Source organism: Camelus bactrianus, chromosome 11 (assembly GCF_048773025.1).
Source record: "Camelus bactrianus isolate YW-2024 breed Bactrian camel chromosome 11, ASM4877302v1, whole genome shotgun sequence".
Lineage (NCBI taxonomy): Eukaryota > Metazoa > Chordata > Mammalia > Artiodactyla > Camelidae > Camelus > Camelus bactrianus.
The window spans coordinates 69,987,744-70,008,249 of NC_133549.1; the positions used below are offsets into that span (position 1 = coordinate 69,987,744).

A 20,506-nucleotide genomic window follows, 5' to 3' on the forward strand; every position below is an offset into this window, starting at 1 on the left:
ATTTTCATGGCTTTTCTGAGAATTGAAATTTGAGCATTGTTTTTGAAACTGTTGAATCACAGACATTCTAATGAATATTATTAATTATTATTATTTTGTCTTATAATAATGACCATATTAACTAGCTATTCTTTAAAAATTCTTACCTCCAGTCCTGATGGAATATTATGGTGTTATAGTAGGGTGCACCTAACTTGGCCATTAATCATGACAGTGATTCTTACTTTAGGTCTTTTGGTTTTCTGGGCTTTGAGAAATCAGGAGGTTACCTAAAAATAGAATAGCATGGGCCAGGTGCCCTTGGAAAACAATTCAGTGTTTACACGCTGCCTTTGTTGCTGTCTGGTAATTTGCCATCTGAATATACAGATACGGATTTGTGACAGACGTGCTCCCCATCCTCCCATACACAAAGCACCGTCATCACTGAATCTTAAGCCTAACCTGGCTGAATCCAGATTCAAGCCTTCATATTTGAGATGGTTTGTTATTTCACTACACTGGACCCTGCTAGTAATAAAATCACCCAGTACTGACTGTAACATAATGTGAGTCTATCTTGGCTTTTGCTTAGGATGGTAGAAACTAGAAAAACTTGGTTATAACAGTTTCAGCACAGTGTTTCACCATAAAATAGTGTTTTATAATATGTACTTTAGATGAATTTTGTGGAGGCAGAGACCTATATTTGTATTTGTCTTGAATTTTTATTGTGGGTTTAGTTTAGCTTTTGAATTGTGGCAGAGGTGGTAATCTGTTATCTTGACCCTTTTTCTATTCTCTTAAAATTCTTGACATTTAAGAAATTCTTGTAGGAGGTGAGAACCATGAATTCTGCTAATTTAGGTGCTTCCTGTAAGTTGAACTGTTTCACTGAGTTATTGGAAATGCTTGCAAATTGGTTTTAGTGTGAAACTTCAAGACTAAATTAAGTCAATGTCAGTTTCATCAATATAATATTGGTATGAAAGTCAAAGATTGCCAAAACTATACATTAAATTTTGGGTTCAAATCCAGTGTATTTTTACAATATTGTAATGGAGTTTGAAGTCTTGAGCCAGTTTCTCATTTTCCATTATGTTAATTTGATTTGGAGGTGTAGCATATTTAACAATAAACTTTTTTTTTAACCAGTCAAACTGTCAAACTGCTACTAGTCTGCGCAAATAATATTTTAGTGATTAGAGTAAAAATTTGAATTTTATGTAATTGGCTTTTTTACTGGTGTGCTCTAATATGCAACCAGATTAAGGATCCTGTATCAAGCTTACCACTATATTTTTGACCGTTGTGTGAAAACTTTTATTATAACTGGAGGAATAAACTGCACAATGTTGTCTGTTAGATTCTTATTCATTGAACTGAGACAGTTCTGAATGTGGTATAAGAATTAGGTGCAACCTAATAGTGGAAGTCTTAGTTTAAAGGCAAGTTGGAGCTGAAAAGTTTTGTGTTCTTTGGAATACATGATGACTTTTTTTTAAAGTAACAGTATATAAGAGTACATGGTCTGCACAACAACAAAATGTCCTGGGGCTGAATGAAGTGCCAGCCAAGAGAATGATAATGTAACTGAGGAGGCAATTTAATTTATTTTAAATGTGCTGCCCCAGATTCTACTGCTCAGAAGTGGAACATAGCAAAACAGTAGAAAATCACTGCTAGAGTTTCAAAGTGGTTCAATGTCTCTGAAACTGTTTTGTAATTGTAGCAGATTCATAGATACTATGGAAACAGTGCTCACTAAGAAAAAGTGAACTATCTTTTTGATAAATATAAAATGAAAATAATAGTTCTTGCTTGATCAATGAAAAGATTTTAATTTAGGTTTAAAATTTTTAAATGGAATTTTTTAAAAACTGCGTAGTCTCAGATACCACAGACAGAGAGTTAAATGCCCAAAGTGAACTGTGTCCTCCTACACTTTGGTTTTTTTTCATAAAAAATGACTTTTATGCTCTGGTTTAAGATCTGCACACTGGTATAATTTGTCTCTGTTGTGTGTATTAAATAAGCTTTATTAGGTAAAATTGGATTTAAGCTTATTTTAATAGTATGAGTGGAACTATAATATATAATTGCCTTAAGGAGAATATATTAACATTAACTCTATATAATTAAAAAAAATCTCTTTCCCATTTTTTTGTCTTGGAGTATGGGTATTATTTCTTAGGCTTTATACATCACTTGGAAATGATAACTTTAAAAAAAAAATTACTGTATACCGAATCAGTAATAACTTCCCAAAACGGCACATTTTATTTATGAACCAAGTTTCATCAATTGTTATAAATTTCTTTTGGGGCATTTGAATGTATGGTATGGTATTTAAAGAGGACAGTTGCTTCAGATAGCTGTAAAACTGTACTCCAGTATTTTAGAGTATTTTGTACACACACACACACACAAAATCCCACACATAACTGAGTGAAACTACAAAAAAAAAATCCAGCATATCTGTTTATTTATTTAATATATTTTTATTGAAGTACAGTAAGTTTACAATATTGTGTCAATTTCTGGTGTACAGCATAATACTTCAGTCATATAAGAATATGTCTACATTCATTTTCATATTCTTTTTCACCATAAGTTGCTACAAGATACTGAATATGGTTCCATGTGCTATACAGTATAAACTTGTTGTTTATCTCTTTTATATATATTAGTATCTGCAAATCTTGATCTCCCAATTTATCCCTTCCCCCCCATAACAATAAGTTTGTTTTCTATGTCTGTGAGTCTGTTTCTGTTTTGTAAATAAGTTCATTTGTCTTTTTTTTTTTTTTTAAGATTCCACATATAAGTGATATCATATGGTATTTTTCTTTATCTTTCTGGCTTACTTCAGTTAGAATGACATTCTCCAGTTTCATCCATGTTGCTGCAAATGGCATTATTTTATTATTTTTTTATGGCTGAGTAGTATTCCATTGTATAAATATGCCACAGCTTCTTTATCCAGTCATCTGTTGATGGACATTTAGGTTGTTTCCATGTCTTTACTATTTTAAATAGTGCTGCTGTGAACATTGGGGCACTTGTGTCTTTTTGAATTAAGGTTCCCTGTGGATGTATGCCCAGGAGTGGGATTGCTGGATCATATGGTAAGTCTGTTTTTAATTTTTTGAGGATTCTCCGTACTGTTTTCCATAATGGCTGCACCAACTGTGTAGGAGGGTTCCCTTTTCTCCACACCCTCTCCAGCATTTATCATTTATGAACTTTTGAATGATGGCCATTCTGACTGGTGTGAGGTGATACCTCTTTGTAGTTTTGATTTGCATTTCTCTGATAATGAGCAATATTGAGCATTTTTTCATGGGCCTATTGGCCATTTGTATGTCTTCATTGGAGAATTGCTTGTTTAGGTCTTCTGCCCATTTTTGGATTGGGTTGTTTGCTTTTTTCTTATTAAGTTGTATGAGCTGTTTATATATTCTGGAAATTAAGCCCTTGTCAGTCTCATCTTTTCAAATATTTTCTCCCATTCCATAGGTCATCTTTTTGTTTTGTTTATGGTTTCCTTTGCTGTGCAAAAGCTTATAAGTTTAATTAGGTCCCATTTGTTTGTTTTTGCCTTTATTTCTATTGCTTATGTAGATTGCCCTAGGAGAATCTCAGGATTTATGTCAGATAATGTTTTGCCTTTATTTTCTTCTGAGAGGTTTATAGTGTCTTGTCTTATATTTAAGTTTTTAAGCCATTTTGAGTTTATTTTTGTGTATGGTGTGAGGGATTACTTCACTGATTTACATGCAGCTGCCCAGTTTTCCCAACACCGTTTGTTGAAGAGACTGTCTTTACTCCATTTTATGTTCTTGCCTCCTTTGTCAAAGATTAATTGATGAAAAGTTTGTGGGTTTATTTCTAGGCTGTCCATTCTGTTCCATTGATCCATATGTCTGCTTTTGTACCAATACCATACTGTTTTGATTACTGTAGCTCCGTAGTATTGTCTGAAGTCTGGGAGGGTTATTCCTCCAGCTTCATTCTTTTTCTTCAGTATTGCTTTGGCAATTCTGGGTCTTCTGTGATTCCAAATAAATTTTAGGATTATTTATTTTAATTCTGTGAAAAATGTCCTGGGTAGTTTGATAGGGATTGCAGTAAATCTCTAGTTTGCTTTGGATACTATGGCCATTTTAACAGTATTAGTTCTTCCAATCCAAGAACATAGGATATCTTTCCATTTCTTTAAGTCATCTTTAATTTCCTTAGTCAGCGTTTTGTAGTTCTCTGCATATAAGTCTTTTACTTCCTTGGTCAGATTTATTCCTAAGTATTTAATTTTTTTAGATGCAATTTTACAGGGGCTTGTTTCTTTACTTTCCTTTTCTTGTATTTCATTGTTAGTGTAAAGAAATGCCACTGATTTCTGTTTGTTAATCTTGTATCCTGCTACCTTGCCAAATTCTCTTACTAGCTCTTTAGGATTTTCTATATACAGTATAATGTCATCCACATATAATGACAATTTTACCTCTTCTCTTCCAATTTGGATCCATTTTATTTCTTTTTCTTGTGTAATTGTTAATGGCTAGGACTTCCAATACTATCTTGAATGGAAGTGGTGAGAGTGGACATCCTTGTCTTGATTCAGATTTTAGTGGAAAGGCTTTTAGCTTTTCACTGTTGAGTATTATGCTGGCTGTAGGTTTGTCATAAATAGCTTTTGTTACATTGAGGTATATTCCCTCTAAACCCACTTTGGTAAGAGTTTTTATCATAAGTGGGTGTTGAATTTTATCAGATTTTATTGTATCTGTTGAGGTGATCATGTAATTTTTGTCCTTTCTCTTGATATGGTGTATCACATTGATTGATTTGTGTATGTTGAACCATCCATGTATCCCTGGGATGAATCCAACTTGATTGTGGTGTATGATCTTTTTTATGTGTTGTTGCTGATATTTTGTTGAGGATTTTTGAATCTATGTTTATCAACGATACTGGCCTATAGCTTTCTATTTTGGTAGTGTCTTGGCTTTGGTATCAGGGTGATGGTGGCTTCATAGAATGAGTTTGGCAGTATTCCCTCCTCTTCAATCTTTTGAAAGAGTTTGAGAAGGATTGATATGAGCTCTTCTTCGTATATTTTTTAGAATTCCCCAGTGAAGCCATCTGGTCCTGGACATTTGTTTGCAGGGAGGTTTTTATTGCTGATTCTATTTCACTTCTAGTGATTGGTCTGTTCAAGTGATCTATTTCTTCTTCTTCTTCTTCTTCTTCTCCTCCTTCTTTTTGTTTTTTTTTATAGTGGGAGGAGGTAATTAGGTTTACTTATTTATTTATTTTTACAGGAGGTATTGGGGATTGAACCCAGGACCTTGTGTATGCTGAGCATGTGCTCTGCCATTTGAGCTATACCCTCCCCCCGTTAAATGATTTATTTCTTCTTGATTCAGTTGTGGTAGACTGTATGTTTCTAGAAACTTGTCCATTTCTTCTAAGTTGTCCAATTTATTGCCATATAGTTGTCCATAGTGTTCTCTTAATGATTTTTTTGTATTTCTGTGGTACTGGTTGTAATCTCTCCATTTTCATTTCTTATTTTGTTTATTTGTGTGCTCTCTCTTTTCTTCTTGGTGAGCCTGGCCTGGGGCTTGTCAACTTTGTTTACTCTTTCAAAAAACCAGTTCTTGGTGTGATTGTTTTTTTTCTGTTTTTTTTTTTAATCTATATGTTATTTATTTCCTCCCTGATCTTTATTATTTCTTTCCTTCTGCTAACTTTGGGTTTTGTTTGTTCTTGTTCTAATTCTTTTAGGTGGTAAGTTAGGTTGTTTAAGATTGTTCTTTTCTGAGGAAGGCCTGTATCACTGTGAACTTCCCTCTTAGGACTCCAGCATATTTTAGTCACTACAGTCATCATCTGAACATAGACATTGGTTCCGTGAAACACATAACAAGTAAAGGTTTTATTTTGTTGATATGTCCCTCTGTATTCTAAAAACTGCATAATGATAAATTAGAAGGCATTGGGTCTTTTGTGTGTTTGCATAATGAAGACCAGTGCAATAGTTTGTCTTTCTACTTGTTGGTGCCTGTCACTTTAGGAAATTGTCCCAATTTATTCCCAAATTGTTAAAGTATAGAAGTTCTTTTGGTATCAACAATAATCAATTGCATCAGCCTGTAACATACTTTTTTAAAATGTTGGTGAGTGGTATGCTCCTGTTGAAAAATATTTTTTAATTAAATTTGATATTAAATAAGTCTTTATATGAGAAACTCATGTTGATGTGTAAAATTCTGCACTAGTTAACTGGAATCACTACTGTATTCTGTTTGTCAGTTTATTTTACTTGATTGTATTGTTGTTTCTCTGAAAGGCAATTCTACCTTGAGCAAAATCTTTAACAGATGTTTTCAAATACTCATTTCTTTTATATTAACCCAAAGATTTCAAGAGTTGAGTGGATTTGACTATTGACTATAGATAACTATCCTAATGGTTTAATTTCAGGCCTAGGGCAACACTAGCAAAGAGAGGAATTGATGGTGGCAATACCAGCTTGCATTTACTGGGCAGTTTCTGTTTGCCAATCATTATTACAAATACATTACAGGAATTAGTCTGTATTCTTCACAACAAGCCTGTGGAGTAGGAATTAGTATTCTCCTCATTTTACAGATAAAAATAGTGAGGCCCAAAGAGGTTAAAGTAACTTCTGCTTGTCACATAGCTGTGAATGGTGAATCCACAATTTGAACGTAGGCAGTTTGATTGCAGAACCAACACTCTTACTACTATGCTTTCTGGGTTTTATATCAGATTCTGTGTTGGAATAGCTGTTTGAAATTTATTTAATTCTTTAGCCTTAGTTTCTTCAGCTGTAAATTGAGGCATTGTACTAAATCTTCCAGTTAACTTCCAATTCTAACATCGTAAGATCTCTGTCATCCTGATTCACAAAACAAGATATTTAACATTTCTGATTAGTTTCTCTTTGAAATGTCTTAATCTGTTAAAGTATAAAGGCTAAGTCATTTTCCAGAGTCTCACTGTTAATGGGTGATGGAGCTGGATTTATAGTCACATCTTCTCTTGTACATCTTGATCTTACTAGTTGCCTCACTATTTCTTATCTTTTATTTAGTGTGTATATGCATGGATGGGACAATAATTGAGTTGGACTTATTTTCTTAATTTTTTCGATTGATATCTGTTTGTGTGATGTGCTTCAAACAGGTAAGAAATAATACTGTTCTTGTTTTCTTAAAAGAACCTTTCTATCTCATTATCAAATATTACATCTTCATTGTATAAAACTTAGAAATTGTAGAAGTATTAATGTAGCGAATGAAAGAGTCCACTGGAGAAATAGCTATTAATAGTTTGATATTTTATTCATTTTAAAATATATACATATGTTACATATGCTATGTGCTATTTTTTAGGACGTTTTGCTCCTTTAAAATTTTCTTAATTTTTTATTTGGAAATAATTAGAGATTCACAGGAAATTATAAACATTACAGAGAGATCCCATGTACCTTCAATAGTCATGTCTTGCATAATTACATTAACCTATCCAGACCAGGAAATTGACATTGACTCAATGTTTGGATATAGGTGTGCGTCATTTTATCATGAATAGATTTGTGCAACCATTGCCCCAATTAATGTATAGGAATATTCCATCACTGTGAAGATCTCTCTTAGGTTACCCCCATCCCTTAACACACACTATCTCTGTAACCTCTGGCAACCACTGATCTTTTTTCTACCAGTATAATTTGTCATTTTGAGAATGTTATATAAATGGAATCATACAGTATGTGACCTTTTAGATTGGCTTTTTTCACCCAGCATGATGCCCTTGAGACCAATCTATTCTGAATATCCATAGTTTATTTTTATTGCTGAGTAGGATCCCATAGTATGGATGTATCACAGTTTAACTATTCATATATTATTAGATATTTTGTTTTTATACGTTTCAGGTATTACAAGTAATGAAGCTAGGGACATTTGTGTACAGGTTTTTGTGTGGGCATTGGTTTTCATTCCTCTGGGGTAAATGCCCACGAGTACAGTTGCTAGGTTGTACGATAAGTTTATGTTCAGCTTTTTAAGAAATTGCCAAACTATTTTCCAGCATGGTTATACAATTTTACTTTACTACCAGCAATGTGTGAGATCCAGTTTCTTTGCATCCTTGCCAGCATTTCCTGTTGTCACAATTTATTTTAGCTCTTCTAATAGGTGTATAGTGATACTTCATCATAGACTTAATTTGCATTTCCCTAGTGACTGGACACCTTTTCATGTGCTTTCATGAGCATACCATCTTTAATAACGTGCCTCTTCATGTCTTTTGCTCGTTGTTGTTGCTTTGCATCCTAACTTCAACCCTCACAATCATTTTACACTTTTGACAACTATTCTTTCTAAAGTACACTTTGATTATATCATCCTCTTGTTCAGAAATCTCTAGTGGCTCCCCATTATCTATAGAATATCCTCAACTTGACAGAAGTTTCCATTATCTGGCCCCAATATGTATTTTCAACTTAGTGTCCTAATACGCCCTTGTGCCCTATGAATACTAAAAATTCTGTTTTCTGTCTTCATACTTTTGCGCCTGCAGTTTCCTCGGCTAGTGTGGTTTTATTTCTCCATTTCTCCCTACAGTTTCACTTCTCCTTTAAGTCTCAGTTCAAATGTCACTTCCAAGAGCTCTCTCTGATCTCATCAACTGGAAATAATCCCTCTTTCCAACTCAAGACTTTACAATTTTTAAACAAGTTACATAATTAACTACTTTATTGGTGGTGTTTTGAGGATTAAGTGAGCTAATGTTTATGAAGAACTGGCAACTGTAATTCTTTTTACCTTCTTTAAAAATGATTTTCTTTATTATCCTTTTCTAGACTATACAATCTTTAAGGGCAGAATCTGCTTCAGATTCATCTAGGTAAATGCCACATTGCTTAGTGTGCCTTCACATAACGTGTGCACAGTGAGTATCTAATAGATGAACAAATGTAACAAGAGAGCATCTTAGGACTGTCTATATCCCCAGTGCCTTGCTATCTGACATCTGTATACAGCAGACAGTAAACATTTGAGACTGAACAGTGCGAAATTTATAATTCAAAAAGCCTTCATCATTAGGCAGTCTCATTAATGTAATCTTTAATGTAACTGAAGACCTTTGATAAATTCCTCTGCTGATAACTAGAAAATATTTAAAATTTATGAGATTCAAACCCTACAGAAGTAGAAGCATCCTCAGCTCATGTGAGGCAGTGTGGTGTAGTGAGTAAGAACATGGACTTCAAAATGAGATTGTCTAGGTTGAAAATTTGTTTGTGCTAGTTACTAGTACAAGTTTATCTTGGGCAAGTTTCAGTTATCTGTAAAATGAGGAAGATAATGATACCTATTTATATGGTTGTTGGGAGGATTATTTGAATGTGTAAGTAGAACACTTAGAACATGCTGGCACTTTGTAACTGCCTTAAATGTTAACTGAGCTAATTATTACCCGTTGTACTTCCCTGAAAACACACTGAACACATTTTGGAATTAGAGTTGGATGAGTTAGGATATACAGTTGATCCTTGAACAACATGGCTTTGAATTGCTTGGGGCCATTTATTTGTGGATTTTTTTCAATGGTAAATACTGCAGTACTACACCATCTGCAGTTGGTTGGATCCCTGGATGCAGAACTATGGGTGTGAAGCAACTGCCTATATAGAGGGCTAACTACAGGATATTTGTAGATTTTCAACAAAGTGGAGGATGGGTACCACTAAACCCTGGGTTGTTTAAGAGTCAGTTGTACATTTTTAAGGAACAACACCCAGGAGATATCAAGTATCTTGTACTTGAACATCTTGCTCACTGTATTCCTATACCATTGTTTGGATACCTTGTTGCTTATGATACAGAAGTTAAAAAAACAATCCCTCTTGGATTTTTTTGCTCAGAAAGGATTAACTAGTTGACACTAAGGGACAATGTGTATGTCTTCTTCATTTGAAGGATATGATAAGAAACTTTATTAATTCTGATTGAATATGCTTTCCTGTTTTGTGCTGTTGACTCTTTCTAGGTAATATACTTTTGTTTTGTCTTCATGGACAAATTATAATGACTATTTAACATTTCCTATATTATTTTGACTCTTAAGTCTGTTTTTTTTTTTTTTTTAAATCAATTTAACAGTCTTCTAAACTTTTTCCAAGAGTAGTCTGTCTGGTTCAGATTCTTTTTTAAATAACAGGTGAGTTCTGCAATGTACTTTTGTGTAAGACTTAAAGAATACATATAGTATGATTCCACTTGTATAAAATAGAAAAACAGGGAAAGCTGAATTGTTTATGGATACATGCTTTGTAAGTAAAACTATAAAGAAAAACAAAGGATTACCACAAATGTGGGTTTGTGGTTACTATGAGGGGAAGAAGAGGGTTATTGATTGTGAGTATACACAGGGATACTGGGCTGGTGACCTAGTGGTGATTATAGAGTTTAAGGGAAATGAATAGTTGCAAGCCTGAAATAGAAAGATTTACTTTTTATCTAGCTATTTTGATGAAGGAAAACGGATGTGGGGTGTGAGGAGGGCCATGTCCCAGGTCTCAGTTGAGCCCTTGGCACGTGCCATGCCAAGTGTGGGTCCTTGGCTTCGCGCAGGAAAGAATTCAAGTGCGAGCCACCATTGAGTAAAGGTAGATTTATAGAGAGAGATACATACTGCATAGGGTGTGAGGCAAAAGAAAAGCAAAGAAAGAGGTGTGGGAATTGGGTGCTCAGGTTAAAGTAAAAGTAGGTACACACTCCATAGACAGAGTGCGGGCCATCTCCAAAGGAGAGAGAACGCAAAGGGCACTAGGTGTGGTGTTGTCACTTTTTATGGTCTCTGTAGCTTCACATGCTTACAGGTGGGATCAATCCAACTGCCCTGGGGAAGGGGCTGAGATTACCAGGAATTGGGGCACCGCCCATTCTTTGGCCTTTTGCGGTTAGCCTTGGAGCTGTCGTGGCACCTGTGGGCATGTTATTTGATCACACTGTTACAGGTGAGCACATAATGAAGCTCAAGGTCTACGAGAAGTTAAACCTCTTAATCCTCAAGGCCAACTAGGAGGTGAATCTTCCACCATTTTGGTTGCTGTCATTCCTTTAGTGGTTGTGTCCTGCCCCCTTCCCTCCTGTCTCAATTTGTATTGCATTATTAACACATACATTTACCTAGTTTTGGTACCTAAATAGTTAGCACAGATTTCCAGACAGACATTGAAGAAAATGTATTGTTTTTATCTGCAAAAGGATCTTTTAACAAAAATTGACTTTTATAATAAAAAAGCCCTACTTTCCTCCATAATTCTCTTCTATATTATATTTCACTTAAAAGTCATCTGGATCTTGTTTCCAGTGTGCTTTTCTTATTTTGAAGATATTTGCTTTATCCTCTTTTTGGACTTCTTTAAAGTCAGAGACTAGTTAGCTAGTCTTATTTGGAATTGTCAGATTTAAATTAGCCATCTTTGTAGAAAAATGAAGGTCTTAAGGATACTAGAAAATGGTTTGTTTATACAGCCTTAGACATATAGTAGATAAAAGTTAATGTTTTAAGAAACACTCCCAATGCCATCTCAGTAGTTAAATTTATGCTTATTGTTAAAGATCTGTGCTAATTTTAGCTGTTATCTTAACCTCTGACATCATAGTATAATGGTTTAGACTAGAGAAGATAATTAAAGAGGCAAATCCAGATTGTAGGTCAATCTACAGAACTGCCCTGAACTCAACCCTTCTCCTTCCATCCCCCAATGATGGGGCACTGTTCTAGACTAAAAGAGACTGAAGAGAAGTGATGACCAATTGCAGTGCATGAATCCTGATTTTGAAGGAAAAACATAAAAATACATTCTTGGGACATTGGGGGTGATATTATGGTTGATTTTCTTAGATGCGGTAAGGAGTATTGTGCTTGTATAAGAAGTTGTCATTACTATTAGAAGATGCATGCTGAAGTATTTATGATATCTTAATGTCTTCACTGTTAAATGATTTAGCAATATGTGTGTGTATGTATAAAGCAAATGTTTTGAAGTGTTTGAATCTTGAATTTGAATCTTGCCAGTTTCAAGTTGTAGGACTTGGTCACTTTACTTAAATTTTCTATCTTTGTTGTCTCATCTGTAAAAGAGAGACAATAGTAATATCTACCTTTAAAAAAAACTGTTGTGAGGATTAAATAAGATTGTACAGATAAAATGCTCAGAACGGTACATGAACGTTCCATAAACGTGACTGCTTCTGCTGTTGTTATTGCTGTGTATTCATCTCATTATCTGTTACACTGAAGAGGGCTTGGAGGTCTCAAGAGGTGGAAAATATAAAACAGGTCCAGGCAGACAGAACCCTCAAAGCAACTAGGCAAAAAGGCAAAGATGAAGCAGAAATTATGATGGTAATGGTGATGATAGAGATAATGGAGGAGAGGAGGAAGAATAAAAATGAAATTACATGTGAAATCACCCTACCACTGTCTGACCTGTAGCAGGTGTTCATAAAATGTTAGTTTTCTTCTGTTAGCCCTTTCTCTCCTTCCTCATTTTACAGGTAAGGGTATTGAGGTGCAAGGAGTTTAGATTATTTTAAATCGCCTGAAGAGTTCATTCAGGTGTTGAAATTAAACTCCAAGAATTTTGGTAACTCAGTGCTCCCCCTCACATCATTCAGTTTTTCTTTGGAGCTAAAGGACAGGTTGAAAATAAAGGTACTAAATTCTACCAGGGATTTATAGATTTTAAAATGTTTATTATAGAGTTTTTAGAATTCTCATCATATTGAAAATTCATTTATTTCCTTATAATTATCAGAAATATATAAATTGTGGATAAATTTGATTGTAATAATCAAAATTCTGTTTTCTGGGCACTGGATTTTGATCCTATATACAGACTATTATTTTTAATATTATATATCAGCAGTCAACCCTAAAGTGTGATACTTCTTTTCGCAGTTTTGTGTATGTGTTTAACTATATTTTATTCAATTGTATCATGTAGATTGTAAGATAGGACAGACAACAACTCGACATAAAATTAACATGTAATAGTTGAAATAAGATGTGTGCAAATGCACCTCAAAGATTAATGTTAGCCAAGCCAGAAGTAGAAGAACAAGCAGAATTAGACTGAGTGGTCTAACATAGTGTTTTGAAACTCTTGGTATGTATCAGAATCACTTGGAGAGCTTTTAACGATATATAGATGTAAAGCTCCTATTTCTTGGGAGACCCAGTTGTCCTGGGGTAGGGCATGGGCAATGGTACAGGCATGTTTTAAAATTTCATACTATTTTAATGTCTAGCCAGTTTTGAAAGCCATTGTATGTATAGTTTCTTTAGAGCATAGGCAAAGGAGGAGTCAGAATTGGCTTTTTATATCCCACACTGTTGAGGAGGGAAACAGACAGGATGGGAGATACGAATAACCTATTCTAGACAGGTACTCTCTGGCACAGATGTTACATTAGGTTTCATAAAAGTCTGAATTAAATTTAGCTTAAGCTCATCTGCTTTTCTTTGATTTGATTGCTTACTTTACAAGTGACATACTGATTATTAAATCAGCTTCCTAGATATGTTCAAATTGTAAAAGGATGTGCATGAGTCAAGGTGCTTGTGCTTTTCTTTCTAGACATTAAGTGTCTAGTATTGGCATTCTAGTTTATCTGAGAATACCTTGTGAGTTTGCTGTTAGTCTCCCTTGGTTTGGTCAACTCTGGGGTACTGACAAGGTCAAGTTTTGAACTTTCAGGGCTGAATACCAGATCCTGATCCTTGTGAATTTACCAAGTTAGTGACCAAAGGTTATCTCTTGAGAGTTGGATATTCTAAATTTGTTGATATAAAACTATCTGAAGTCCCGAAGAATTTACAATAAAATTTTATGATTAAAATATGCATAAATAAAAGGAAAATTTTAAATCTTTTTATGAGTGTATACTCTTTAAGAATGAAATAACCACCTAAATGTCCATTGACAGATGAATGGGTAAAGATGTGAGATAAATATATATATATATGTATATACACACACACACATATATACACAATGAAATATTACTCAGTCATAAAAAAGAAGGAAACAATGCCATTTGCAGCAACATACACCTAGAGATTAAGTGAAGTTAGTCAAAGACAAATATATCACTTATGTGAGGAATCTAATAAAATGATACAAATGAACTTATTTACAAAACAGAAATAGATTCACAGACATAGAAAACAAACTTGTGCTTACCACAGGGGAAAGGGAGGGAGAGGGATAAATCAGAATTTGGGATTAACAGATACACACTACTATATATAAAATAAATGTATGGCACAGGGAACTATAGTCATTATCTTGTAATAACCTAAAATAGAAAAGAATCTGAAAAAGAATATGTATATATATACAACTGAATAACTTTGCTATGTACCTGAAACTATACTTCAATTTTTAAAAAATTGAAAAAAAAGTCATTCATGAGCATGAAAAAAAAAAAGAATGAAATAATCGGTCTAAAGGCAGGGTTTTTTTGTTGTTGTTTTTTTTTTTAATGATCTTGTTCAAAACAACATTGAGGAATTGAGTTATTTAATTATTTTGACTCTTGCTTTTTTGTTTTGCACATTCATTTAATAATGCTTATTGAGAACTTAGTATGTGCTAATCATAAAGGCCTTAGTAATGTTCTTAGTAATCACTACTATCTTCTATAAAAACAAAAGAAAGATAACCTAACAAATAAAAACTCACTAATAAGCTCTCCTACTGCCCTAGATGCTAGATACTTTTTTATTTACTAAATACATTCTTATTTTCATTTTTCTCCTCTTTCTATAATTTGTAGTGTGGTATTTGTCTAGTTTCTTATTCTTGATACTGTTAAACCTAATTAATAGATGAAATGGCCAGATCAGAGCCTTTGTTTTGTTTATATTTTTGATGGGACATTTTAGTATTCAAGTCTTTTTCCACTGATACAGTGTGCTTGGTTGAGAAAAAAATAGTTGAACAGCTTATTGTAATAAAACATGTCATTCATGCCAAAGATAATGCAAGAGTAAGTATATATAATGAGAAGAACAGATAAAACCATATCCTGCTTAATTAATTTCCCAGGAAATTAGAGGAAACAACACAAAGTTCTTTGCCTTACATAGAATTATACCAGAATTGGACCTCATGAGAGCTTGAAGCCTTTAACTTTGGGTACTTTACTTGATTTGAAACATGACAGCTTGCAAGACTGAAGGGCTTGTATGGGTGTATTCTGTCAGGGTTCAGTTACAAGAGACAAAGCACTCTAGGCTCTGGGCTGGGCTACTAGGAATGACTTCTGGAACAAGATTTGAGCTGGCATGCTAGAGGAGTGCTACCTTTGCCACAGTCAGCAATACCTTTATTAGGGTATTAGAAGGCCAGCATGAAGCTATCAGTTTAAGAATTTGCCATGTAAGCAACAGCAAAAATAAACCAATTCAAAACTGAGCAAAGGACTTGAATAGACATTTCTCTGAAGAAGATATACAAATGTCCAGAAAGCACATGAAAAGATGCTTAACATAACTGATCATGAAAATCAAATCAAAACCACCACTTCACACCCATTAGAATGACTACTCTTAAAAACAAAACAACAACAAAAAATAACGAGTGTAGGTAAGGATGTGGAAAAATTAGAACATTTGTGTGTTGCTGATGGGAATGTAAAATGATGCAGCTGCTTTGAAAATGGTATGATGATTCCTGAAAAAATTAAACAGAATTACCAGATGACCCAGCAATTCCATTTCTGGGTATATACTCCAAAGCAGTGAAAACAGGACTTGAACAGATATTTGTACACCCATGTTCACAGCAGCATTATTCACAATAGCCAAAAGTTGGAAGCAACCCAAGTGCCCACTAATTGATTAATAAACAAAGTATGATTTATACATACACTGGAATAATATTTAGCCTTAAAAAGAAGGGAAGTTCTGACATGCTGCAACATGGATGAACCTTGAAGACATTATGCTAAGGAAAATGTGCCAGACACAAAAGGACAAATATTGTAGAATTCTACTACATGAGGTATCTAGAATAGTCAAATTCACAGAGATGGAAAGTGGATTAGTGGTTGACAGGGGCTAGGGGGAGGGGACGATAGAGAGTTATTGTTTAATGACTATGGAGTTTCTGTTTGGAATGATGAGAAAGTTCTGAAAATGGATGGTGGTGATAATTGCACAACAATGTATATATATTTAAAGCCACTAAATTGTACACTTAAAAATGATGAAAATTGTACATTTTCTGTTATGCATAGTTTAACACACACACTCACAAAGAACATATCATATCTGTGATGCAGGTGTTAGGAAGCCAGTGCTGCCACTCTACAATTGCAGCTGCTTCCTGACACAAAGTTAGTGAATGAAAACTGAAAAATTACATGCACAGTCACACACAGCCAACATTTCCATAGTCTTTCTTGTGGATAGCCAAAACTTCAGGAAAATGGCCCCTACTTCACTTTCTGCTTTCCACATCTCATATCAGAGCATCTAGTTGGCTGACCCTAATCTGCATTTAGAATGCTACTTGCGAGGGATCCTGGGGAATAATTTTTAGCTTTGTGGTAGCAGAAAACAACTAGAGGGAGATTGGAAAGGATGCTGAGTGCCAGTTCATCATATTTGTCACAGACACTGAGTCAGTGGTGATTCATAGATAGTAATACTCCTTTTAGTCAAGTCATAATTTCCAGTAGTAGCCAGATTGTCCTGCAGCTGGTCAGTCACAGAGGTAGGGTAGGGCAAAACAAATAGCTTCAGTGAGGCAGAATAGGGAAAGAGTTTGTTGTTTCTAGTCATTGTCTCCTTTTACAGTTCTGGGCTGATTGTGCTTTGTTAAACCTAACATACAGTATTTACAGTTATAATATGGTATAAGTGAGTTATTTATATTATTGCGAGGGGATTTAGGTCACTCTGGTGGTGTGCACTAAAGGCTTATTGATTAAAGAATAGCTGTGCTGCTGTTAAATACTATATTTAAAGTTCTTATGTTCATGATACAGTGTTTTCATTTTATTAAGTTATGGAGATAAGAACATAGGAAGTATACTGAGCTCTTTTGCTTTCAGGCTGCTGAAATCTCCGATTAGTATGAACTAAATTTGGAGGAAAAGAAAGAAGTTTGCTAGTAAATAGTTGATGTGCTAAAAATTGCATTTTAAAAATAGTTTTCAAAAATTTCTAGCTAGACTCCACCGAAAAGATATCTTTTCTTCAGCTTTGTACAGAACAGTCAGCTACTTCAGTTAAGCTGTTATCTGTGACTTGGAGCTAAGTTTTTAATTTTTTTTAATAGACTTTATTCTTTTAAAGCAGTTTCAGGTCCACAGCAGAATTGAGCAGAAAATACAGAGTTCGCATATAGCCCTCCCCACCCACACATATATACTCCCCTACCCTCAACATCCCTCATCATTGTGGCATATTTGGTACAATCGAACCCAAATGGGCACATTATTATTAACCAAAGTCCATAGTTTACATTAGGGTTCACTCTTGAGACTTGGAGCTAAGTTTAATACCTATTGATTGTAAGATTCTGCATGAGTGGACTATTCTCTCAGTGCCTTGATAATAGAGTATTGACCTTTGATAACTGAATAATTCCTAATTGCTCATGACTTCAGAATAAATTTTGAAATTTTATCTCAAATTGTCATGTTTCCTTTACATACAAATTAACATTTTGGACAAGCCCATGCTTTGCATGCTGTGCTTTTTGATGTGGATCAAGCTTTAATGACTTACCTCAGATTTTTTGATACTGTTATTCCACTTCTAGAAATCTAACCTGAGATATTGCAGTACTGTTGTAATAGTAATAAAATTGTGAACAGTTGCCAACAGTGGGGAAATAGACATATTATATGGCCATACAATGGAGTCCTTTTCAAAGGATAGTTTAATAACGTTAGACAGGACTCATGCAATAATGTTAAGTAAAATGATACAAAATTATCTATGGTATGCTTTTTCTATAGAAAATTCTATGTGTGAAAGGTAAATTAAAAGTTGTAAAAAAATTGTGAGCAATAGTTCTCTGAGGGATAATTTAAAAATTATTTTTTAAATGTTCTTCAATTAATATGTATTGTTTCTATGTATTCTTCTACTCTTTTAATGATAGAAATATATTACTTTAAAAGAGTCAAACAATGCAGAAATTTGTATACTAAAAACCTTAAAAGTCCTTCAATCCCCTACCAAGACAAATGAATTCCAATTTATTAATTTGTTCTCTTAAGGATTTTGCTTTTGATGTCATATCTAAAAAATCTTTACCTAACCTAAGGTCAGAAGTGTTTTCTTTCAGAATTTTTCTAGTTTTAGATTTTACATTAGGCTGTGACCCATTTCAAGTTAATTTTTGTATGTGGTGAGAGGTATAGATGAATGGTTTTTGCATATGGATATTCATGTGTTCCAATACCATTTGATGGAAAGACTATTCTTTCTTCACTGAATTGCCTTTGCACATTGGTAGAAAATCAGATATCCATATAGATGGAGCTCTTTTTCTGGATTCTCTGTTCTTTTCCATTGATTTGTTCAACTTTATGCCAGTAACATTTTGTCTTGATTAGGGTAGTATGATAGAATTCTAAAATGACCTCCAATGACCTGTGTATAGTGGGTGAGACCTGTAAATATGATTGGTTATCACTCTGTGATTATGTTATATTATATGGTACAGTTGACTAAGAAAGGGAGATTATCATCTGTGGATCTGACCTAATCTGCAAGCCCTTAAAAAAGACTGGGCTCTTCCTGGAGAAAGGGATTCTGAGTTACAAGGGGATTCAATATAGGAGAAGTTGCTGGTTTTCAGGGTAGTCACTAAGTTATGGTAATTTGTTACATAACAATAGAAAACAAGCACTGTATGATAAGGTAACTGTATGGTGAGTCTTGAAATCAGCTACCTAAGCATGTTCTTTTTCAGGGTTGTTTTGGTTATCCTGGGTCCTTTGGATTTCCATTTAAACCTTTGAAGTAAGTTTATCAGTATCTACAAAAAAGTCTGTTGGGGTTTTGATTAGAATTGCACGATTATAGAGATCAAATTTGGGAAGAACTGATGCATGTCGCCGAAAAATGAATCAGTCAAGCTAAGAAAGAAACAGAAAATTTTATTCAAGCCAAATTGAGGATTATAACCTGGGAACAGCATTTCAGAAAGCTCAGAACTAACTCTTCTGCACGTTTGAAGTCAAGGCACAATTACATAAGGTTTTTGAGACAGAGGGCTGTACATTAAATTATGTATTACTGACAGTTTACACAGTCCAGATCTGAGAGTCATGGTGGCCCCTTACAAGTTCCAGAAGGAATGTAATCTTTTAAGGAGTTGTCTTGTTGGTGCTAGGGGAACATAGCTCTTTATGGCTGAGCAGATATTTCTGCCGAAGGGGAAGATTTAGTAGATGCATCATGTAGATATACTGTGCACAGTAGTGGGGAGAAAGGAGGCCAAAGGGCAGGAGAAAATTTTTTATGTTTAAGTTTTTCTTGTCTTGACATAAAATGTGAATTTTATTTTGCACATCTTAACAATATTGTCTTCTGATCCACTCATCTCATTATTTACTTACATCTTTAATTTCTCTTAGTGTTTTATAGTTTCTAGTGTACAGCTCTTTCCCATGTTTGGTCAGATTTATCCTTGAGTATTTTCTACTTTTGATGCTATTGTAAATGGTATTGTTTTATAAATTTCAAATGTTGATTGTTTATTGCTAGTATATAGAAATAGTTATTTTTTGTTTGTTGATATTATATCCAGCAATCTTGCTAAACTAATTTATTAGTTCTAGTAGTTTGTGTGTGTGTGAGTGTGTGTTTATATATTCCATTGAATTTTCTACATAGATGATCATATTGTCTAAGTGCAATTTTGTTTCTTTCTTTCTAATCTGTGTGCCTTTTACTTCTTCTTGCCTTAATCTTCTGGCTAGATTGTCTAATGTTTTATAGAAATGGTGAGAGCAAACAGTCTTGCCTTATTTCTGATATTAGAGGGAAAGCATTCAGTCTTTTCATCATTAAGTATGATGTTAACTATAGGTTTTTCAAAGATGCCCTTTATCAAGTTGATGAAGTTTTTCTCTATTGTTTGCTGAGAGTGTTTATCAGGAATTAATTTTAGATTTTGCTAAATGCTTCTTTTGTGTCTTTTGAATTATTGTATAGTTTCTCTGTTTTAGCTTGTTAATATGGTGAATTATTTTAATTTTCAAGTGTTTATTAACTTTGCATTCTTGGGATAAACATCACTTGGTTATATTGTATTATCCTTTAAAAATATTGTTGCATTTGATTTGCTAAGATTTGTTTAAAATTTTTGCATCTGTGTTCTTGAGGGCTATCAGGCTATAGTTTTATTTTCTTGTAAATTTTTCTGGTTTTGGTATCAAGGTAATAC

The 20,506-nt window shown here is 34.0% G+C and overlaps 1 protein-coding gene across 4 annotated transcripts in view; it reads left to right on the plus strand.

Annotated features, from left to right (window-relative positions):
• SAMD8 (sterile alpha motif domain containing 8) overlaps positions 1 to 20,506 on the plus strand; it is a 47,667-nt gene that overhangs the window by 2,577 nt on the left and 24,584 nt on the right. Inside the window, exon 1 of one of the 4 annotated variants that reach the window (XM_045522730.2) lies at positions 3,084 to 3,107. The exons of the other annotated variants lie outside the window; for them this stretch is intronic. Coding sequence (XP_045378686.1) covers positions 3,105 to 3,107 — 3 coding nt within the window. The 5' untranslated portion in view covers positions 3,084 to 3,104. Of the gene's footprint in view, positions 1 to 3,083; positions 3,108 to 20,506 lie in introns of those variants that run through there. 4 annotated transcript variants of the gene reach the window in all.